Raw genomic sequence first — 24767 nt, 5'->3', positions numbered from 1 at the left:
CTCCAGCCTTCCTCATCTGGAAGGCAGGCACTGGGCTCCCACAGTATATAGACTCCAAGGGAGTGATTACTGGGGCCAGGGGTGGATGCCCTGTATCCAGCTCCAGCGGGGGCTAGACTAAATATACCCCAGGCTTTTCCCACAGCCGTGCTTCCTGCTCCTGCTGAGAGCAAGCCCGGAGAGGAGAGACTGCCTTTCTAGAGTCTAGAAACTAGAGCTTCACACTAGTCTAAGACTAACTGTCCAAGGTGAATTTTTCTGTTGCTGTGGGGTTTTGGTTCCGGTGTGCCGCATTGAACTGACTGCCAAGGTTCCACTGAGAGAAGAGGCAGGCTCACACCGTCCTGGAGAGGACAGGAAATACAACCAAGGATGGGCCACTGATAAAATAGCTCAGCAGCAGGTGAAAAGTTGTATGAGAGGCACTGAGGCAAGCCACCCTGTCTACACAATCATGCTTTTCCTTTCAGAGCTTCCCCTTGAAGACCCCCAACTAATGGTGACCTCAGTTCAAGAACAAATGCAACGTTTTGGAAAAATTCAGCACCCACAAGACGAAGCAGCTCATTGTGTTGTATACCCACCTGGTCCAGTACAATAAGCAATACCAGCTGCTCCTTAAACATGGACCAGCAAAGCCTTCGGCTCCTTCTGGACCTGGTATAATGAGCCATCCACCACTTCCTCCAGATGGCTGGTCCTGGCTGCAGTGTTTCTTGGTACTCTAACAAATTTCCTTCTTTCCCCTCTCTACCGTCCTTCCTCAACTTCCTATGAGTTAAGTAGGAAACATAACTCGATTCTGAATTTCTTAAAACCATCATCACCCCTACCCCCACCACTGGACAACCTATGCTGGCCAGCTTGCTGCTTTCAGAAGCCCCTGAGTTTATGAACCCAAAACATGTGTTAAATGAACATGTCGGGCTTCATCTTGGATCTACTAAAAGATCTCTTTAGTTCTTGAACACAAACCATTTCCCTTAGCTACCACAATGCAAAATGCCATTCCAACAGCAAATTGGATTCCCTCTCGACCCTGCTATTCTATGGAATTTCAATAAATCACCAATTGAAGGGCTCTATAGCCAATCTTACCCCCTTCTTTTATTTGATGCTCAGAATGCAGTATGGTCCCAGCATCAGGGACCAGTGCCTCCTCTCCCACATTCCAGGGCTTGATTTCTTGGCCTTGCAGGAAGGCAGCCCAGCCCCTTCCCATTTCCAGGGAAGCTTGGCAAGCTGTAAGTCCCTGGGGGAGGTATCTGAATTCCCTTTCAACAAAAGTCTGTCTCCTAAGCCTTCTTGGAAACTCAGCAAAAGGACTGCTTTTGATGGCATTTTTGGCCTTTCTTTCTACTGCTGACTTCTCACAACTGAAGAAGCAAATGGAAAGAGGCGTGTGTGAGGAAGAGAGCGAAAGGGAGACGCGTGGCATCTCACAAAAGGGACAAGATGTATGGCATCTCACAAAAGGGACAAGACACATGGCATCTCACAAAAGATCTAACCAGTAATGAAGGGCTGCTAGATGAGAGGCAGGGACCACTACAACCTCAGCCTTCTTAAGGTCTTAGCAGTTATAATCACACTCTAAACAGACAGGCAAGGAGTTGGTCTTTGCCAGCGAGGCCCGGAAACTATACTACCGTTTGTGCTGTCCTAACTGGGGCACATTTTGCCACTGGGAACATAAGGTTTTCACTTGGAATGGTATTTTTGGTCAAGGTCTGTGAGCCAGGAAATGGGGGCCTATGGTCTACAAAGGGCTGTAAAGCTGGGCAGTGATGAGCCTCTATAATTGTCCAATCAGTAAAGCAAGGCTCCAGTTCTGAGCTCTGAGCCAGAAGCACACATCGTGGCCTGCACACCTCCTCCCAGTGTGAAGGCCCCAGCCTGTAGACAATGAAAAGCTGGGGAGACACCGACTCCCCTTAGCTCGCTGCTTAGCTTAAGTTTCAAAGCCTGAGCAGATGCTCGGGCAGACCGAGGTTCTCAGGATAGCTTTAAACAGCAGGCTACATACAGACAATGCTGCTTCTCCTCCTTCAAGGACTCTCTGGAGTGAAAGGGTTAGAAAGGTGACCAGTGTGTTCGTCTGCCAGAGGGCAGCATCCGTGACTTAGGCCAGCAGCAGACAGATGATATAAGGTCCAAATGACACACCCAGAGTTGGTATGAGCAGAAGAGGAGGAGGAGGAGGAGGAGGAGGAGGAGGAGGCTGGGAGTGGCCACATGCCTAGGTGTTCAGAGTCAAGAACTTGGTTGCTTTTAAGGGCCCTGTTTTCCTCATTAGGAACTCTTCTCTAGCAAATGTCTTCATAAAACATATTTCACATCAGATTTTTTTTTTAACCTAATCCATGGTTTATGTCCTTAGGTACCCTTTACAGGCTCAGCATGCCTTTAGTTAAACAAACAAACCATTAGTCGAGGAACCATGTCAAAATAGGTACAATTAGCAGACTAGTAATTCATCTTGTTGCTTAAGAACTTAGCCTTGGCCGGGCAGTGGTGGCGCACACGCACACCTTTAATCCCAGCACTCGGGAGGCAGAGGCAGGCAGATTTCTGAGTTCGAGGCCAGTCTGGTCTACAGAGTAAGTTCCAGGACAGCCAGGGCTACACAGAAAAACCCTGTCTCAAAAAACCAAGCCCCCACCCCCACCCCCGTCAAAAAAAGAGAATTTAGCCTTGACACAGATACTGTGTGTATATGTGTGGGGGTGTAATTTGAAAATATCCTAGCCCAAGGAAGTTCCCTGCCCAGGACTCAGACCTGATAATACAGAGTTATTAACTGTTTTTAGATCTTCCAGAACACTGCAGGAACTTAGATTCATCCATTTGGATGGGGAGGGAAGGCTATGTTGCCTGGTTAGTGATGGGGAAACAGGTATATTTGATGAGGGGCTGTTGAGAGCTAATTCGCAGGTCTCTTAAAACCATAAGAGAGCACTGAGATCTTTGAGGACTGGGGAAGTTGAGGTAATGCCTCCCTGCATGTAGGGAAGACTTGTCCACCTCATTGCTCTCTGTCACTGCTCACCTGCTCACAAGGGCTCACAGGACAGGCCCTGTGCTAAATACAACAACAGGAGGACAACGGGTCTCCCTACAGGAAGACTGCAGATGCTTAAACAAGCAATCAGTTAATTCCTGAACCCACGAGGGCCTGCAGGGCACAACTCCCTCCAGCAATGTCCTGCCATTGTTCACCTGGCTCCAGCCACCGTGGGCATCTCGAGTAGGCTGGTGCTGCTCCCACCCCAGGGTCTGAGCACTGGCTGTGCTGCCTGTCGCCTGCCTAGAACATCATCCAGCACAGGGGTATAAGGATGGCAAGCAAGCACTGACCTCTATTCATTTCCTCAAGAGCATGAATTGGCATGTGTCGTTAAGCTAGCTCCGTCGCCATCAGAAGGAGGGATGGTAAGGGTGGGGCCTTTGTCTGACCTGTGTCTTACAGTGTCCCCAGACCAGATGAATGCAGGTACTTAGCAAAAAGTAAGTCAGTGCAACAAGGGACGCAGAGTGTTAACAGGGTTTATTCTGAGGTGAATAGGGAAGGCTTCTGGAAGAAAGTGGCATCGTTTGTGGGAGCTAGGTAGGCTTTCAGAGTACAACTACAGAGACAAGCAGAGTGGTCCACGTTCAGCATAGAATTTGCGCTCAAGTCTCGAAAGAACGAGGGGGTGGTGTGTGTGTGTGTGTGTGTGTGTGTGTGTGTGTGTGTGTGTGTGTGTGTGTGTGGAGGGGGCATGGCAGCTGCAGAATCAGCTCCTCACAGGGGGAAAAACCCGGCAAGTGGAAGGTAATGCATTGCCGCACTGCGACATCTTGTGGTCAGAGTCTTGAGGTGCAACACAGGAGCCCATGGCCTGAAGTTGGTCTCAATCAATTGCTCATGTTTCTCACGTTTGGAGCTGTGTAGCCCAGGCTGACCTTGAACTTCCAATCCCACCTGTTCTTTACCTATCAGACAGATAATCAAGAGGTTGATTTTTTCGTAAAACCACTTCCTGGGACATTCTTGTTTAAAGTTTGGACACCCAGCATCACGGCACATATGGAACATTCCATGGTCTGTGGACAAGGCGCCATCCGTCTATTTAGTCCTCATGTGCCAGGGCTCCCATGTCACACAGAGGAAGGTGGTGCCTGGAGAGTTGACACCCCGGTGTCAGGACTAGGAAGTGGTGAATGGAATTCAGGTCAGGCAGCTGGCTTTGGAATCACACTTTCCACCATGCCACACGGAGAGGGACAGAACGGGACCTGGGTAGCTTTAGGGCAGGACAGAGCAGCAAATGAAGCAGGTGGGAATATGTCCCCTAGCAACTCCCAGGGGTCTGGAGCCAGAGCAGCTGCTAAGAAAGTCAGAGTAACTCCAACACTGGTGATGGTTGCAAGATAATGCTTGGAACCTCTAAAGCACCTTGGGGCAGGGAGCCAGAAATGTCACTGTGCCAGGCTTCCTCTGCCAGCCCTGTGCAGGGAAGTCTGCATTGGGCCCAAGTGGTTGTGTCTGTCTTATTTTCCATTTATGGTTCTGAGCCTCAGTCTGGCTTGGCCAGGCCAGCAGATCCCCCACCCAGGAGGGCACTCACTCACTGGGCTGCTGACAGCAGATCCAGGGGTCCTGATGGAGCTACGTGGCAGCTTTTCTCCTTTTTCTTTAAGACATACTTAGATGGGCAACCATGCAACCCTCCCCAGCCTTCCCAACACCCCAGCATCAGGTGAACACCTCAGAGTTCTCTATCCTTCATCTGAAGACCCCTTACCTAACTCTCTCTCTCCCTCCCCCTCTCTCCCCACCTCTCTCTCCCCTCCCTCCCTCCGTCTCTATCCCTCTCCCTCTCTCTCTCTCTCACACACACACACACACACACACACACACACAGAGAGAGAGAGAGAGAGAGAGAGAGAGAGAGAGAGAGAGAGAGAAAGAGAAAGAGAGAGAGAGAGAAACAGAGAGACACAGAGAGACTGTTAGCTGAGCCTCTAATCCAACTTAAACACAAACAGTTGGAGGCAGACAGCGGATTAGCTGACTATCAGAGGAAGCTGTCCACACAAGACTGGGTAAGGAGGCCCAGCCTATATCATTCGTACTTTCTTGCCCACTGCAGACTGTCTAGCCTCTGGGAAAAAGGGGAAAGCCACTGCCCTGGGCTTCCAAGACCAGGCTGTGAACTGTGCTTCCCTGGAAGTCTCATACTATGTCCCCTGAGGCCCCCAAGCCATGCCATGAGAACTATGGAGATAAGTTGGTTTCATGTGTGGACCAGAAAAGATCTCACAGGCCACTGCTAGCTCTGACCCCAGTGTAGAAGGCTTCCTGGAAGGAAGGGGCAGACTGGTTCACACATGACTCCACACAGAGGCATTTCTTCAGAGAAATCCAAGTCTCTCCTGGCAGATGGATGCACAGGGCAGCCATGGACCACATTCTCTGTTAGAGAATTCCCCTGAGCCCTAGGGAAGGACAGCTCTCTTTCTCTTGCGGCCAGCCTCTGACTTCGGGTCATGGGAGGAGTCCTCTGAGAAAGGCCAGTTATGGGGTGACCTAGGCCTCTGTCCCAGGACCTGGGCTCAGAAGCCAGCTTTACCTATTACCCTGTGCTGTCCAAGTTTCACTGACGTCAAGGCCATTAGACCGTTCTGTATAAAACAGGGTCAACACTGCGCCCTGAGCCCTAAGGGTCTCTGTGAGGTGGTACAGCTCATGAGGGTAGGCAGAAGGCATTGTGTCCCTTTTCTGTCACCCCATCTCATGCAGCCACCCAGAATGTGGCTGTTCATACTCCAAGAGGGCTCTTCTGTGAGGCCTGAATTATGTGAGGACAAAAGAAATGAGGTGTCGTTTTCTGCTTGGCTGACAGGGAAGGCAGGCACACTCTACCCAGTCTAAGCATTCAGAAGGCACAGTCACTCTCAGGAGCTGGAGGCACAAGCTAAGGAAAGGTGGGACCAAGCTTACCTGCGGGCCTGGACACCTTCCTTTCCTAGAAACAGGCACCATAACCACCCACAGCCCAGCAGGGTCAGTCTCCAGCCTACACAATGCCTGCAGATCCCTGGCGACTAAGTGCTGGGGGATCAATGAATGACTGTGATAATCAGATTGCTTGGCAACAGGCTGGTGATGGTAGAAAACAAGCGTGGATGGGGGAAGGGCTGGGTCGGGTAGGTGAGGAATACCCAGTGATTCTTCAGGAGTCTCAGAATCTGCTTCACCACTAGTTCCTGAGGGCACAGAGCCATTTGTGAGACCTTGCATAGCAATGACACGTGAATACCCTCCTAAAGTCTTGCAGTGTCCATGAGCCAGTGGGGTCAAGGGATCCCTCCAATCCCTTGGATTACTGAGGATTGCCAGAGACCATCTCTTCCATCTGCCTGCCATGAGGGTCAGGTCAGGGACTTCCCCTCTCTCCTCTTCCTGCTTTCCTTTCTTTTTTCCTTCCTTTTATTTGTCAGGGTCTTGCTTTCTATATATCTCAGGTTGGCCTGGAAATCAGGATTTTCTCATGTTCCCTAGTGTTGGGATGTTAGCTGTGCTGCTGCGTGCCTATGCTCAAGACTTTCTCTGCAACCCGTGCTTTGTCCCTAGATGGTCCAGGAGCCCCTCTGCTCTGCAGCTGCCTGCCAGAAACCACAATTCCACTTAGATTCCAGTTCAGCTCCTTGGATCTGGGCCAGCCATCCTACGGTCTATAAACATTCTTTCTTCAATGCAGACAGTCGTCGGTAGGGGAAATACATCTAGCAGTGTGCTTGAAAGATCCTACCTTGGACGGTGACAGTGGCGCTGCAGGACACCTGCCCCATGGCATTCTCAGCCAGGCAGGTGTAGGTGCCACGGTCCTCTGGCAGGGCATCCTGGATGTGGAGCTCAGCCACGCCTGCCTCACAGATGGAGTGAGCAAACTGGATGGGCTGTCCTGCAGAGGAAAGCATAGAAGGGCTCAGGCCAGGAGCACCTGGTGGTAGTGCTCCATCCCTGTCCCCAGCGGGGCAACTGTCATGACGCTTGGGCTGGCCCAAATCCATGGAGGACAACAGCAGGCCTGGAAAGACATGGCAGAGTCACTCTGGAAGAATTTGGCATGCAGGACAGCAAGGACAGACAGCTGGCATTTTGGGATAATCTCCATTCCACACACCTGGGAAGAATCCTGCAGGGTCTTTTGGTCCCCAGCCCAGGCTCAGGCAGAGTAGACCTCACCCAGACTGAACATGCGGCTCTCAGCTCCTTTGAGGTGCCTCCAAAATAATGATTCCATTTCCCATTATAGATATTGATCAAAAGCAAGGCAGCAGCTCCTCCCCATTGCCACAATTATGTTCATTTCCTCTGCGTGATAAGCTACACTTTAACATTCAAGGGAAGGATAAATATTGAGAACAGAAAATGAATGGTCCTTCTACTAGAAACCCTCTTTATATGCAGTCCTATAGGTTGTAAGCAGTGAGCGCCAGTGCCATCCATAATACTGCATGCTCTAAAACGGTATCATTCTGTAACGGAACCTTTATTTATAGGGAAATAGTCTGTCTCCTCACTGAAGGGTCTGGCCTGCTAGCAGGAATGTGTTCATCTGCTATATGGGAAGCAACTGTCTGCTCCTTCTCTTGCCAGGCCCCCAGTCCTAGTTTGCACCTCATAAAATTAAGGGAGGGAGGCAGGAGAGGCGGGCCATTTAGTGAGAAACAGCCCTCCCCACAAAGCAATGTTTTCATTTGCACATAACAACACTTCATGTCTCCAGGACAGTGTTTGCAGAGACTGCCAAGCAAGAGGGAGGGAAGAGAACCTTCCCAATCAATCCATTGCACTCCATAAAAGTAGGGCTGGGAGGGGTGGAGGGGGGAGGGAAGGTAGGGGTCAGACTCTTACCATCGGAAGGACTGGGTACCTTTTGCTTTTATTTTTGTAACAATGACACCCCTAAAACCCGAGATCACCAGCACAGTACTTGACTGTCGTCAGCCTGTCTCCTCTGTCCCAACATGCATGGCAAGCATTAGGAAAGCTTGCTTTTTTGGATGAACAACCCCTGATTCCTTCTAGCTGCTGAAGAAAGAAGCTGTTGGCTGGCTCAGAGCACGTCATGATACAGAGTTAAGAAACTCACAGCCAATTATGGGATGGATCCCCGGGTGGTAGTCTCCAAACTTTGTCTCTGTAACTCCTTCCATGGGTATTTTGTTCCCTATGCTAAGGAGGAATGAAGTATCCATGCATTGGTCTTCTTTCTTCTTGATTTTCTTGTGTTTTGCAAATTGTATCTTGGGTATTCTAAGTTTCTGGGCTAATATCCACTTATCAGTGAGTGCATATCAAGTGACTTCTTTTGTGATTGGGTTACCTCACTCAAGATGATATCCTCCAGATACATCCATTTGCCCAAGAATTTCATAAATTCATTGTTTTTAATAGCTGAGTAGTAGTACTCCATTGTGTAAATATACCACATTTTCTGTATTGAGAGACTACCCCACCTGGGGATCCATCCCATAATCAGCCACCAAACGCAGACACTATTGCACATGCTAGCAAGATTTTGCTGAAAGGACTCTGATATAGCTGTCTCTTGTGAGGCTATGCCAGTGCCTGGCAAATACAGAAGTGGATGCTCACAGTCATCTATTGGATGGAACACAGGACCCCTAATGAAGGAGCTAGAGAAAGTACCCAAGGAGCTGAAGGGGTCTGCAACCCTATAGGTGGAACAACAACATGAACTAACCAGTACCTCCAGAGCTTGTGTTTCTAGCTGCATATGTAGCAGAAGATGGCCTAGTCGGCCATCAATGGGAAGAGAGGCCCCTTGGTCTTGCAAACTTTATATGCCCCAGTACAGGAAACGCCAGGGTCAAGAAGTGGGAGTGAGTGGGTAGGGGAGCAGGGCAGGGGGTGGGGCGGGGAGGGTATAGGGGACTTTTTGGATAGCATTTGAAATGTAAATGAAGAAAATATCTAATAAAAAATTGAAAAAACAAAACAAAACAACCCCCCCCCCAAAAAAAAACCACTTCACAGCCTAGAGGCTTGTTTGGACTAGTTAGAAGCTACGGAAGGGAATTTAAGCACTATTGCCCTCTAGTGGGAAAAGTGTGGATAGCCAAGATCTACCCCATGCTCGATATTAAATATATATTATAATATCTAATCATTTACATTTAATATTATTTAGAATATAACATATAATATGTATTTATATGTTGCAATATATATATATGTTCTTTGGGAATTTCATACAATGTACTTTGGTCATGGTCTTCCCAACTCTCCCCCTCATCCCTACCAGATCGGTTCCCATCTCAGCCTGCAACTTTGTGTCCCTTTTGTTTTGTTTTGCTTTGCTTGATTAACTCAGTGAGTCCAATCTATGCTGTTCATATATTCTTGAGAATGGAGCATGACAGGCCAACCAGGGGCCACACCCTTAAAGAAAACAGATTCTTTTTCCTCCAGAAGCCACTAACTACCAATAGCTCATTAGCTAGGGCTAGGGGCTGGTGAGCCCTTCCCTGCTCCATGCTAGAATGTTAACTGGATGGATCTTGTACGGGTCTCATGCAGGCAGCCACAGCTGCTGTGGGCTCATGACTGCATCAGCCCTGTCTTGCCCAGAAGACACTGTTCCAGCCCAGCCCTCCTCTACTTCTGGATCTCATGGTCTTTCTGACCCATTTACTGAGGTGGTCCCGAGTTTTGGGATGAATACAATATCGACAGCTCATTTGTGGCTGGGCATTCCAACGATACTCATTTCCCGCATACTTGACCAGCTGTGAGTTTCTGTTAACCATCATCTACTGCACAAAAAACCTTTTTTGTACTGACTTATGCAATTTGGTTTCACATAGCTGGCAAACCAAAAGTGCTATTTAAGTAGTATGTGTGTGTAATTAACATTAATATATTAAAATATATTGATACATATTTTTAATATAATGAAAACAATTTTATGACATGAGGAAATTGCATGACATTCTTATTTCAGTGCCCATAAACTTTCCACAGTCTGCTGTCTTTACGCCACAGCGGTGGAGTTGGTTAGTTGGTACAGAGGTATGTACCCTGGACACCTGGAAGGATTTACAAACTGGCTCTCCGGAGGAAATGCTCATTGACCCTTGTTTAGCTTTGCCCGGTCAAAGTGAAGCTCTCACTCAGACCCATGATTGGCCCTTAGGCTCACACCCGGCTCTAGCTGCAAGCAGGCTGGGTCCTTGCCCTCAGTCCCAGGCTCTGTCCATGGGTGAGGGGTAGACTGCAGTTCTCACCTATCTACCGAAGCTAACTGGAGGGAGTTCGTACAACACGTGCTCGCACTCACTCCCTGGCAAAGCCTGAAAGAACTGTGGTGATACCGAGGCTTACAGCAAAGGGTCAGGACGATGACACACCTGGGGACTACTTGGTGACAAGCGGTGGGTGCTGCCTCTTATGAGGCTTGTGCTGTAAGATGCAAGAACTGGCTAAGATCACAAGCTCTCTGCCTCCAAATCAGAAGATCAGTTATCTGATGACTCTGGGCTGGAGAGTCCCCTCTTAGCAGGTCCCTAAGGTTTCTTACCAACAGCCTCTGCCCAGCTATGCCCACTGAACAGACTGTTCCCAGTTTTAAAGTCAGTCTCCCACACTTAAATTTAAATTAAAAATTAAAAATTAGAAGACCCTCAAAAGAGGAGAAGGGTGAGAATATTTGTTAATTATTTTTTCAAAGAGTTATTACTTATGCCAGGCAGTGATGGGACACACTTTTAATCCCAGCACTTGGAAGCAGAGGCAGGCAGATATCTCTGAGTTCATGGCTAGCCTCTTCTACACAGTAAATTTCAGGACAACCAGGGCTACATAGAGAGACCCTGTCTCAAAAACAAAACAAAAGTCAGAGAGCTTTACTTAATTATAGAATTACAATTAACATCATAATGAATCACTAGTTTTTATTCTAGATCCACCTGCCCCTCGATAAAAGGTCAAATTCCTTGGCTACTTTCTAACGTGGGTCACTGGGTTATCCATCTGCATGTTCATTTATCAACTCAATAAACGCCTATCGATGCTCTCTTAGGAGTCTAATCATAAGATATGAAATTGAGCTGCATACGTATCTTTGGGCAGGTATCTCACCCTCCCACTTTATACATGTGAAGGAAGTGAGTTCTCCTAGCTGCCCTGCCAGGCTGGCAGCAGTATTCCCAAAGAGCAGATGAGCCAGGCCAGCTAGCAAACAGCCGAGCCAGTTCCCACGTCTTCCCTTCTCTGCCCTTCTGAGGCACATATGGTTCGGAGTGACAAGTGAACTCAGTTGCACAGGGACTGGAGCAAGGGGAAACTCACCATTGAGCAGCCACGTGACCCGGGGTGCTGGAGTCCCCTGCACTGAGCACCGTAGCACAAAATCCTGGCCCTCAATGACAACACTGTCCTTCAGAACACTAGAGAATGAAGGGGCTGTCTGTGCCAAGTTCGGCCCTGTGAAGGGAAACAACAGATAGGCCCTCTTAGGTCCCAGCTCACCCACCTGGTGACCAACCAGTTATCTCAAGCCTTGCAAGGCAAACAGCCCATTGTCCTGTGCCCTGGGCTTCCTCAACAGCTGGCTGTGTCTTGCCTACCTCCATCCTTAGGGAGGAAAGGCATTGATGCCTGCAGTACAACTGAAAAGGGGCCTTCCAGGGTCACAAAGCTTCCTAGGGCTATGGCGCTCACACCCAGGCCTGCCTTCTCTCCTTGTGACTCAGGCCTCTCCCATCTACTTTTGACATTTGACCTCTGCTATCCTGATGATCCTGGGAATGCCTTCTCCCTCCTTTCTGGGTGTGACTGTGTTCCAGCTCTCCTCTTTTTACATACCATCACTAATTACACGGGCTTATTGCATGGTTCAAATCTGTAGAAACTACAGGTCCATGGTGGGAATATTTCCATCTGAAGTTATTTTAATTGTTTTTTTTTTTTTTTTACAATTCCAGGAATGAATCAAACAGCCAAGAGTCATATGTGTTTTCCAAGTGTGGCTTGAGCCCTGTTCTAAGTCCAAGGTTCAAAGTGACAGAGGACACACACACACACACACACACACACACATGCACACACACAGATGAATCTCTACTCTAAGAGACCTGCCAGCTGGATTTTCAAAGTTCAAACCTTCCACAATGTGAATCTAAAAACACTTTAAACTTTGAGGACCGGGGCTAGAGCGATGGCTCAGTGGTTAAAAGAACTGACTGTTCTTCCAGAGGTCCTGAGTTCTCAGTGGTTAAAAGAACTGACTGGCTTCCGCTCGACTCGAGACTCGAGCCCCGGGCTACCTTGCCAGCAGAGTCTTGCCCAACACCCGCAAGGGTCCACACAGGACTCCCCACGGGACCCTAAGACCTCTGGTGAGTGGATCACAGTGCCTGCCCCAATCCAATCGCACGGAACTCGAGACTGCGGTACATAGGGAAGCAGGCTACCCGGGCCTGATCTGGGGCACAAGTCCCTTCCGCTCGACTCGAGACTCGAGCCCCGGGCTACCTTGACAGCAGAGTCTTGCCCAACACCCGCAAGGGCCCACACGGGACTCCCCACGGGACCCTAAGACCTTTGGTGAGTGGAACACAGCGCCTACCCCAATCCAATCGCGTGGAACTTGAGACTGCGGTACATAGGGAAGCAGGCTACCCGGGCTTGATCTGGGGCACAAACCCCTTCCACTCCACTCGAGCCCCGGCTACCTTGCCAGCTGAGTCGCCTGACACCCGCAAGGGCCCACACAGGATTCCACACGTGATCCTAAGACCTCTAGTGAGTGGAACACAACTTCTGCCAGGAGTCTGGTTCGAACACCAGATATCTGGGTACCTGCCTTGCAAGAAGAGAGCTTGCCTGCAGAGAATACTCTGCCCACTGAAACTAAGGAGAGTGCTACCCTCCAGGTCTGCTCATAGAGGCTAACAGAGTCACCTGAAGAACAAGCTCTTAACAGTGACAACTAAAACAGCTAGCTTCAGAGATTACCAGATGGCGAAAGGCAAACGTAAGAATCCTACTAACAGAAATCAAGACCACTCACCATCATCAGAACGCAGCACTCCCACCCCACCTAGTCCTGGGCACCCCAACACAACCGAAAATCTAGACCCAGATTTAAAAACATTTCTCATGATGATGATAGAGGACATCAAGAAGGACTTTCATAAGTCACTTAAAGATTTACAGGAGAGCACTGCTAAAGAGTTACAGGCTCTTAAAGAAAAGCAGGAAAACACAGCCAAACAGGTGATGGAAATGAACAAAACCATACTAGAACTAAAAGGGGAAGTAGACACAATAAAGAAAACCCAAAGCGAGGCAACGCTGGAGATAGAAACCCTAGGAAAGAGATCTGGAACCATAGATGCGAGCATCAGCAACAGAATACAAGAAATGGAAGAGAGAATCTCAGGTGCAGAAGATTCCATAGAGAACATCGACACAACAGTCAAAGAAAATACAAAATGCAAAAGGATCCTAACTCAAAACATCCAGGTAATCCAGGACACAATGAGAAGACCAAACCTACGGATAATAGGAATTGATGAGAATGAAGATTTTCAACTTAAAGGGCCAGCTAATATCTTCAACAAAATAATAGAAGAAAACTTCCCAAACATAAAAAAAGAGATGCCCATGATCATACAAGAAGCATACAGAACTCCAAATAGACTGGACCAGAAAAGAAATTCCTCCCGACACATAATAATCAGAACAACAAATGCACTAAATAAAGATAGAATATTAAAAGCAGTAAGGGAGAAAGGTCAAGTAACATATAAAGGAAGGCCTATCAGAATTACACCAGACTTTTCACCAGAGACTATGAAAGCCAGAAGAGCCTGGACAGATGTTATACAGACACTAAGAGAACACAAATGCCAGCCCAGGCTACTATACCCGGCCAAACTCTCAATTACCATAGATGGAGAAACCAAAGTATTCCACGACAAAACCAAGTTCACACAATATCTTTCCACGAATCCAGCCCTTCAAAGGATAATAACAGAAAAGAAGCAATACAAGGACGGAAATCACGCCCTAGAACAACCAAGAAAGTAATCATTCAACAAACCAAAAAGAAGACAGCCACAAGAACAGAATGCCAACTCTAACAACAAAAATAAAAGGGAGCAACAATTACTTTTCCTTAATATCTCTTAATATCAATGGACTCAATTCCCCAATAAAAAGACATAGACTAACAGACTGGCTACACAAACAGGACCCAACATTCTGCTGCTTACAGGAAACCCATCTCAGGGAAAAAGACAGACACTACCTCAGAGTGAAAGGCTGGAAAACAATTTTCCAAGCAAATGGACTGAAGAAACAAGCTGGAGTAGCCATTTTAATATCGGATAAAATCGACTTCCAACCCAAAGTTATCAAAAAAGACAAGGAGGGACACTTCATACTCATCAAAGGTAAAATCCTCCAAGAGGAACTCTCAATTCTGAATATCTACGCACCAAATGCAAGGGCAGCCACATTCATTAGAGACACTTTAGTAAAGCTCAAAGCATACATTGCACCTCACACAATAATAGTGGGAGACTTCAACACACCACTTTCTTCAAAGGACAGATCGTGGAAACAGAAACTAAACAGGGACACAGTGAAACTAACAGAAGTTATGAAACAAATGGACCTGACAGATATCTACAGAACATTTTATCCTAAAACAAAAGGATATACCTTCTTCTCAGCACCTCACGGGACCTTCTCCAAAATTGACCATATAATTGGTCACAAAACAGGCCTCAATAGATACAAAAATATTGAAATTGTCCCATGTATCCTATCAGACCACCATGGCCTAAGACTGATCTTCAATAACAACATAAATAATGGAAAGCCAACATTCACGTGGAAACTGATAACACTCTTCTCAATGATACCTTGGTCAAGGAAGGAATAAAGAAAGAAATTAAAGACTTTTTAGAGTTTAATGAAAATGAAGCCACAACGTACCCAAACCTATGGGACACAATGAAAGCATTTCTAAGAGGGAAACTCATAGCGCTGAGTGCCTCCAAGAAGAAACGGGAGACAGCAGATACTAGCAGCTTGACAACACATCTAAAAGCCCTAGGAAAAAAGGAAGCAAATTCACCCAAGAGGAGTAGACGGCAGGAAATAATCAAACTCAGGGGTGAAATCAACCAAGTGGAAACAAGAAGAACTATTCAAAGAATCAACCAAACGAGGAGTTGGTTCTTTGAGAAAATCAACAAGATAGATAAACCCTTAGCTAGACTCACTAAAGGGCACAGGGACAAAATCCTAATTAACAAAATCAGAAATGAAAAGGGAGACATAACAACAGATCCTGAAGAAATCCAAAACACCATCAGATCCTTCTACAAAAGGCTATACTCAACAAAACTGGAAAACCTGGACGAAATGGACAAATTTCTGGACAGATACCAGGTACCAAAGTTGAATCAGGATCAAGTTGACCATCTAAACAGTCCCATATCACCTAAAGAAATAGAAGCAGTTATTAATAGTCTCCCAACCAAAAAAAGCCCAGGACCAGATGGGTTTAGTGCAGAGTTCTATCAGACCTTCAAAGAAGATCTAATTCCAATTCTGCACAAACTATTTCACAAAATAGAAGTAGAAGGTACTCTACCCAACTCATTTTATGAAGCCACTATTACTCTGATACCTAAACCACAGAAAGATCCAACAAAGATAGAGAACTTCAGACCAATTTCTCTTATGAATATCGATGCAAAAATCCTCAATAAAATTCTCGCTAACCGAATCCAAGAACACATTAAAGCAATCATCCATCCTGACCAAGTAGGTTTTATTCCAGGGATGCAGGGATGGTTTAATATACGAAAATCCATCAATGTAATCCATTATATAAACAAACTCAAAGACAAAAACCACATGATCATCTCGTTAGATGCAGAAAAAGCATTTGACAAGATCCAACACCCATTCATGATAAAAGTTTTGGAAAGATCAGGAATTCAAGGCCCATACCTAAACATGATAAAAGCAATCTACAGCAAACCAGTAGCCAACATCAAAGTAAATGGAGAGAAGCTGGAAGCAATCCCACTAAAATCAGGGACTAGACAAGGCTGCCCACTTTCTCCCTACCTTTTCAACATAGTACTTGAAGTATTAGCCAGAGCAATTCGACAACAAAAGGAGATCAAGGGGATACAAATTGGAAAAGAGGAAGTCAAAATATCACTTTTTGCAGATGATATGATAGTATATATAAGTGACCCTAAAAATTCTACCAGAGAACTCCTAAACCTGATAAACAGCTTCGGTGAAGTAGCTGGATATAAAATAAACTCAAACAAGTCAATGGCCTTTCTCTATACAAAGAATAAACAGGCTGAGAAAGAAATTAGGGAAACAACACCCTTCTCAATAGTCACAAATAATATAAAATATCTTGGCGTGACTCTAACTAAGGAGGTGAAAGATCTGTATGATAAAAACTTCAAATCTCTGAAGAAAGAAATTAAAGAAGATCTCAGAAGATGGAAAGATCTCCCATGCTCATGGATTGGCAGGATCAACATTGTAAAAATGGCTATCTTGCCAAAAGCAATCTACAGATTCAATGCAATCCCCATCAAAATTCCAACTCAATTCTTCAACGAATTGGAAGGAGCAATTTGCAAATTTGTCTGGAATAACAAAAAACCTAGGATAGCAAAAAGTCTTCTCAAGGATAAAAGAACTTCTGGCGGAATCACCATGCCAGACCTAAAGCTTTACTACAGAGCAATTGTGATAAAAACTGCATGGTACTGGTATAGAGACAGACAAGTAGACCAATGGAATAGAATTGAAGATCCAGAAATGAACCCACACACCTATGGTCACTTGATCTTCGACAAGGGAGCTAAAACCATCCAGTGGAAGAAAGACAGCATTTTCAACAATTGGTGCTGGCACAACTGGTTGTTATCGTGTAGAAGAATGCGAATCGATCCATACTTATCTCCTTGTACTAAGGTCAAATCTAAGTGGATCAAGGAACTTCACATAAAACCAGAGACACTGAAACTTATAGAGGAGAAAGTGGGGAAAAGCCTTGAAGATATGGGCACAGGGGAAAAATTCCTGAACAGAACAGCAATGGCTTGTGCTGTAAGATCGAGAATCGACAAATGGGACCTAATGAAACTCCAAAGTTTCTGCAAGGCAAAAGACACCGTCAATAAGACAAAAAGACCACCAACAGATTGGGAAAGGATCTTTACCTATCCTAAATCAGATAGGGGACTAATATCCAACATATATAAAGAACTCAAGAAGGTGGACTTCAGAAAATCAAATAACCCCATTAAAAAATGGGGCTCAGAACTGAACAAAGAATTCTCACCTGAGGAATACCGAATGGCAGAGAAGCACTTGAAAAAATGTTCAACATCCTTAATCATCAGGGAAATGCAAATCAAAACAACCCTGAGATTCCACCTCACACCAGTCAGAATGGCTAAGATCAAAAATTCAGGTGACAGCAGATGCTGGCGAGGATGTGGAGAAAGAGGATCACTCCTCCATTGTTGGTGGGAGTGCAGGCTTGTACAACCACTCTGGAAATCAGTCTGGCGGTTCCTCAGAAAATTGGACATAGTACTACCGGAGGATCCAGCAATACCTCTCCTGGGCATATATCCAGAAGATGCCCCAACAGGTAAGAAGGACACATGCTCCACTATGTTCATAGCAGCCTTATTTATAATAGCCAGAAGCTGGAAAGAACCTAGATGCCCCTCAACAGAGGAATGGATACAGAAAATGTGGTACATCTACACAATGGAGTACTACTCAGCTATTAAAAAGAATGAATTTATGAAATTCCTAGCCAAATGGATGGACCTGGAGGGCATCATCCTGAGTGAGGTAACACATTCACAAAGAAACTCACACAATATGTATTCACTAATAAGTGGATATTAGCCCCAAACCTAGGATACCCAAGATATAAGATATAATTTGCTAAACACATGAAACTCAAGGAGAATGAAGACTGAAGTGTGGACACTATGCCCCTCCTTAGATTTGGGAACAAAACACCCATGGAAGGAGTTACAGAGACGGAGTTTGGAGCTGAGATGAAAGGATGGACCATGTAGAGACTGCCATAGCCAGGGATCCACCCCATAATCAGCATCCAAACGCTGACACCATTGCATACACTAGCAAGATTTTATTGAAAGGACGCAGATGTAGCTGTCTCTTGTGAGACTATGCCAGGGCCCAGCAAACACAGAAGTGGATGCTCACAGTCAGCTAATGGATGGATCATAGGGCTCCCAATGGAGGAGCTAGAGAAAGTACCCAAGGAGCTAAAGGGATCTGCAACCCTATAGGTGGAACAACATTATGAGCTAACCAGTACCCCGGAGCTCTTGACTCTAGCTGCATATATATCAAAAGATGGCCTAGTCGGCCATCACTGGAAAGAGAGGCCCATTGGACTTGCAAACTTTATATGCCCCAGTACAGGGGAATACCAGGGCCAAAAAGGGGGAGTGGGTGGGCAGGGGAGTGGGGGTGGGTGGATATGGGGGACTTTTGGTATAGCATTGGAAATGTAAATGAGTTAAATACCTAATAAAAAATGGAAAAAAAAATAAAGTAAAAACTAAGTTAAAAGTTTAAAAAAAAAAAAAAAAAAAGAACTGACTGCTCTTCCAGAGGTCCTGAGTTCAATTCCCAGTAACCACATGGTGGCTCACAGCCATCTATAATGGGATCTGATGCCCTCTTCTGGTGTGACTAAAGAGAGTGACAATGCATTCACATACAAGAAACAAAGAAAGAAAGAAAGAAAGAAAGAAAGAAAGAAAGAAAGAAAGAAAGAAAGAAAGAAAGCAAGCAAGCAACAGGGCCAGACTTTGGCTTCTAAATCAGTAAAGTCAACAGGGCAACTGGGTAATTAGAAGCCATAAGTGGTACTCTTAGAGAGAGGTGGAGGCAAGCTACACTGCACTGCAGGGGTTATTGACAGTGCTCATGAACTTAGAGGGACTGTGACAGTCCAGGGACAAAGTTCATCATTTCTCACAGTCAGATAGATCCACAGTGAGGCAAAGTTCACACCAACTCTCTGATTCTGTAACCACACTCTCTCCAGACCTCAGGAGGGTAAGTGGTGGGTGAGCAGACACAAGACAGAGCAATGGTGTGTCTGTCTGATCCGGCCTGGCACTGAGGAAGGAACAACTGGTTCAAGAGCTGTAGGAAGGCACCATCTACACCTTCTCTGAGTCACCATCAGATCCCCTGACTAGGGAGATGCTACCCAGTCACCAACAAAATTATATTCCTAGCTGACTTGGGTTAGAAACATGGCATCTTTTCTAAGGCACTGGACAGGTAACATAACTGCACTGTACTCTCCTCTGGAAAACAGCTGTACCTATAATTATCCATCAAGGCAATAGGGACCATTTATATAAACTAAAGCAAGCAATGCAAGGACAGCATTTGGCACAAGCCTATTCCATAGAACAGAGGTTCTTGACCTTTCTAATGCTCCGACCCTTTAATACAGCTCCTCACGTTGTGGGGACTCCCCACTATAAAGGTTACTTTTTCGTTGCTCTTTCAGAACTTCAATTCTGCCACTGTTAGGAATTGTAATGTAAATATTTTTGGAGATAGAGGCTTGCCAAAGGAGTCACGACCCACAGGTTGAGAAGTGCTGCTGTAGGACATCCCCTATGGATGTTTACTACTCTCGTTGAACAGGAAAAAGAAGTGCTTGGAAGAATCTGTGTGCGGAGGCTGTAACAGAAGCTGCGCACAGAAGCTGTGTACAAAAGCTGTGCGCAGAAGCTGTGCTCACTCGGAAGCCGTGCACGACGGAAGCTGTGCTTGGAACAAGTAGAGTTTGGTGTGATGGAGTAGAGAGGCCAAGGAGGAGCTCAAGAGCAACCAAGAAAGAAGGAGCTTCTCTGCGTGCTTGAGGAGGGAAAACTAGAGGTAGAGTCATCGCTGCCATATAAGATGTCCACGGAGGACGGAAGCGATGGAAGAGACCAGTGAGTGGAGGAAGACAGCCTTTATGCAGTCAGAGGAAGGGGATGCTAAATAACATGCACGGCACAGACTGTGTCTCCCTAAAGTACGAATGGGAGATTTGTGGTATGGAGTGGCTGCAAGGTAGCCGACACCTTAAGAGAATAGGGGGGTACAGTGTACTTCCAGAAGAGCAGAGAAAAACCAAAACCAAAACCAAACCTCTGCAATCTACTCCATAAAAGCAGAGAGAATGTCATCCCAAAGACTGAGATCAGGCTCTCCAAACCACTAGATATGAACCATGGCTTGAGAAAAACAAACCCCACCTCCCAAGCTCAGCTGGATGTTGGCAAGGACAGCTAACTTTGTGGTCTCTCCTGTGGTGGTTTGAAAAAGAAAAAATTCCTTATAAGCTCACAGGGAGTGGCGCTGTTAGGAGGTACAAGGCCTTGCTGGAGTAGGTGTGGTTTTTGTTGGAGGAAGTCTGTCTCCGTCTTCACTTCCTGCTGCCTGCCAATCTAGATGTAGAGACTAAAACCTCTGAACTGTAAGCCAGCCAAATTAAATGTTTTCCTTTATAAGAGTTGTTGCGGTCATGGTGTCTCTTCACAGCAATAATACCCCAAGACACCTTGCCTTCACCATAGCTCTCGGCAGCTTTGAAAACCAGAAGCAACTATGGAACTTGAGAAAATGAGCTGTTCGGCAAGGGTTGAGAGAGACCAGAGCACAGGACCACAGCCCCAAGAGAATCATCACCATGGCCTGGGTCTAGCAGCCCCTTTGCTCTGCCTTCAGGGCTGTCCTTCTTGACCTGACTCAGCTTGGTCCATGTGAACCACTCTGTTTCCAAGGTATTTGTGAAAAAGCAATTGTTTAACATCTCTGCCTCCGAGGCAGCAATATCAGCCGGACTAGTAAGAGCCTAAGCAATAAAACTTAAAAGGAAAATCTGGGGAAATGTCCATGGCTATGAAACTCCAGCACATTGTCAGAGCCCTAGAGGGCCCCATGCAGGTAGAGAGCTATATGTATGCTTAAGGAAGACCTGGGAGGGCCCTCCTTTCACCTATGGCTGGCCTGGAGGCTCTGTACTAGCAGGAAATAAAGGCTAAGCTGAGTTGTAAACTGTCAGCAGTAGTCCTGAAGATTAGCTCAAACATATGCAGAACCCCTCACCCAAGGTTGGAAGACACACTGGTTATTCACAGCCAGATCTTAACCCAGGCATCAAGATATGGAGGCTTCACTGGACCTATGATAAGTAATCCGGAGCTACTGATGCTTCCCAAGAGTCCATGCACTGGGTCCCCAACCTTCTAGGAGATGGTAGACCCTTTATGGGGGAGCTAGTGGAAGAAAGTTAGGTCACTGCTGGGGTGTGCTTTCAGGGCATATTGGGACTACAGCCCTTCGTCTCTTCCTTTACTCCCCAATTGTGAGAGCTGGGGAGTCTCCTCCATCATACCCTCCCTGGCAGACCTGCCTTTCCACAGGACCAAAGGTAGTGGAGGTAGCTGGCCATGGACTGAAACCTCAAACTGTGAGCCAAAATATATCTTTCCTCCTTTCAGTCAATTATTTGGTCACATGGACAGAAGGATAACACATCCAGACTTTATAGGAGAAAATAATTAAAGTTATTCATTCGATAAAAGATTTATATCCCAAATATATAAAGAACTCTTAAAAGTCCACAACAAAAAATGACTCGATTTTTAAAAATTGGACAACAAATTTTCACTAGATAGCTCTGCAAAGAAAATATGCCAATGTCCAAAAAGTGCATGAAATTATACTCAGTGTTAGTTAGTCATCGGGGAAATGCAAGTCCAAGTCCCAGAGAAATAAGAACAGACGAGTAAAATGTGGATGGAATCTGCTGGTGAGTATGCGGGAGCAATCGGAGCCTTGGACACTGATGGTGGTACCACTGTGGAAAACAGTCTGCAGTTCCTCAAAGGGAAACACGGCACTAGCACATGGCTCAACAAAGCACTGGCCCACAATGCTCACAGTGAGCCCCTCCCCTAGAAAAAGCAGCCAATGTTGCTAAGGGAGGGACAATCAGCTTTCTTCAGGGATGAGAGACCCCTGATAGATTTTCCAATCCTAAGTGGCCAGCCCTAAATGAATGCACTTGCAGGTAATATTAACTGGACTAATTCTGTGTGTGTGTGTGTGTGTGTGTGTGTGTGTGTGTGTGTGTGTGTGTGTGTGAGAGAGAGAGAGAGAGAGAGAGAGAGAGAGAGAGAGAGAGAGAATGTGTCTGTGTGAATGTCTGAGTGTATATATGTGTCTGTGAGTATAGGTGAGAGTGTCTGTGAGAGTATGTGTATGTGTGTGAGTGATGGGTGTGAATGTTTGTGAGTGTGAATGTCTGTGTGAGTGTGAATGTCTCTGTGTGTGTATGGATTAATGTATGTGTGTAAGTGTGAATGTCTATGTGTGTGAGTGTGAATGTGTGTGAATGTCTGTGTGTATGCATGTGTAAATGTATGTGCATAAGTATGAATGTATATGTGAATGTCTGTGTGTGTGCATGTGTTAAGGTATGTATGTGTGAATGTGTGTATGTGTGTGCATGTGCATGTATGTGTGAGTATGTTAGTATGTATGAGTTTGTGTGAGTGTGTATGTGTGTAGAGCAATAATAATTATAGAATCAGATGTCATGAAGTAGAGAAGCAGTGATGGGGATATATGGGATAAACTGGGGCAGGAGAGAGAGGGGTATAAATGTGCAAATGCTGTGTATTCATGTATGAAATTTTTAAAAATTAAAGTAAAAAATGCTCAGAAAGCAGAAACCCACCAAAAATTTATCTACTAATGACTGGGCAAACCCAGCAGGCCGACCCAGACAGTGGGATGTTGTTCAGGTATAAAGGTGAATGAAGGCAGGTACACAAGGATGAAGCTCAGAATCGTTCTTCTCAGAGAAAGAAGCCATTCACAAAAGACCACACGCTATGGAAGTCCACTGATACAAAATGTTCCGAATAGGCAAATCCATAGAGACAGAAAATAAATAACCGCTGTCGGAGCTGGGGCTATGGGAACAGCGATGTCTGATGAAGGCTAGGATTGGAGTGATGGCCTCAAATTAGATGGTGACTGTGTTAAAGTCAGTGAATTACAACCTTTAAAGGATGACTTTTATGCTATATCAATTCTGTCTCAAAATTGCCTACCACACAAACCAACAAAAAGAATAGCAAAATGAGAGGAATTTGTGAGAGACAAATGACCCCAAGATGTGAATAAGAAAGACAGAAAGAAACTGTTTTCTCTAAGATTTAGACAAACTCACAGCAGACAAAGCCGTGGGAGAATCTCAGTCCTGCAGACATCTCATTCGCCTTTGGTAGACCTGAAGACACACATCTGCCCCTGACAAGACACGGAGCCTGGAGCAGCTGATGAAGCAGGAGCTGCTGGGTCTGCCAGCCCTGCCCATAGGTGCTCCATTTCCAAAAGGAATGGATAACATTCCTTGTGAAGAGATTCGCCAATGCAGTAAAGTCCCAGTAAAGGGGCAAGCGAGGGAGCTGGAGAGACAGCTCAGAAGTTAGGAACACTTGCTGCTCTTCCAGAGGTCCCAGGCTGAGTCCCCAGCACCTATGACAGATGGCTCACAACCGCATGTAAGTCCAGTTCCAGAGGCTCCTCACACCCTCTTCTACTGCGTTATTTCCTGTGGTGATTTTCAGATAGACACTGAAGTCAAAAGAGTCTATCTGAAAGATTCAATCCCTGTGTAGCTACCACTCACTTCTATTCATATATACTAATATTATTTTATTGCTATTCTTATCCATGCTGTCCAAATGTGAAGTGTTTTTAGGGCAAACACAAGAAATCACATAAGTTTCAATGGAGAATAAGTTAAAAAGAAACCATGAGACCACCATCACGACCTTAAACAGCACCATGTGTCTCATATTTGTCAAAGTTTACATTTTTCTAATGTCTCACAAAAAAGATTAAAAATGGTTTCAGGGGCTGGAGGGATGGCTCAGCAGTTAAGAGCATTGACTGCTCTTCCAGAGGTCCTGAGTTCAAATTCCAGCAACCACATGGTGGCTAACAACCATCTGTAATGGGATCTGGTGCCTTCTTCTGGCATGCAATCATACATGCAGACAGAATGTTGTATACATTATAAATATATACATCTTTAAAAAAATGTTTCAGTTGGAGTCATTCAAAGTCCACAAGAGATCAACACTTACGTTATTTATAATTTTTAATCTAAATATTTTGTACCTTATGCCTCTCTCCTTTCTACTTCCCTGTAACTCATGCATTAGAATAGGTTGGCAATGCTGACAGGAGCCTGATATAGCTGTCTCCTGCGAGGATATGCCAGTGCCTGGCAAATACAGAAGTGGATGTTCACAGTCATCCATTGGACGGAGCACAAGGTCCCCAATGAAGGAGCCAGAGAAATACCCAGGGAGCTGAAGGGGACTGAAGCCCCATAGAAGGAACATCAATATGAACTAGCCAGTACCCTCAGAGTTCTTTGGAACTATACCACCAATCAAAGAAAACACATGGTGGAACTTGTGGCTCTAGCTTGTAGCAGAGGATGGCCTAGTCGGTCATCAATGGGAGGAGAGGCCGTTGGTCCTGTAAAGGCTCTAGGTTCCAGTATAGGGGAATGCAAGAACCAGGAATGGGAGTGGGTGGGTTAGGG

The 24767-nt window shown here is 45.9% G+C and overlaps 1 protein-coding gene across 4 annotated transcripts in view; it reads right to left on the bottom strand.

Moving 5' to 3' along the window:
- The window catches only part of Mylk (myosin, light polypeptide kinase), a 257238-nt gene that overhangs the window by 96126 nt on the left and 136345 nt on the right, over window positions 1–24767 (bottom strand). For all 4 annotated transcript variants that reach the window (XM_006521702.1, XM_017316849.2, NM_139300.3 and 1 more), the window contains exons 10-11: window positions 11366–11500; window positions 6798–6950 (exon numbers count right to left, since the gene is read on the bottom strand). In XM_006521702.1, the coding sequence (XP_006521765.1) occupies window positions 6798–6950; window positions 11366–11500 (288 nt within the window). The remainder of the gene's footprint in view (window positions 1–6797; window positions 6951–11365; window positions 11501–24767) is intronic.

Source organism: Mus musculus, chromosome 16, assembly GCF_000001635.26.
Source record: "Mus musculus strain C57BL/6J chromosome 16, GRCm38.p6 C57BL/6J".
Classification (NCBI taxonomy): domain Eukaryota; kingdom Metazoa; phylum Chordata; class Mammalia; order Rodentia; family Muridae; genus Mus; species Mus musculus.
Note: the sequence above shows the minus strand (reverse complement) of the source record. Positions and strands in the feature narration are given on the sequence as shown.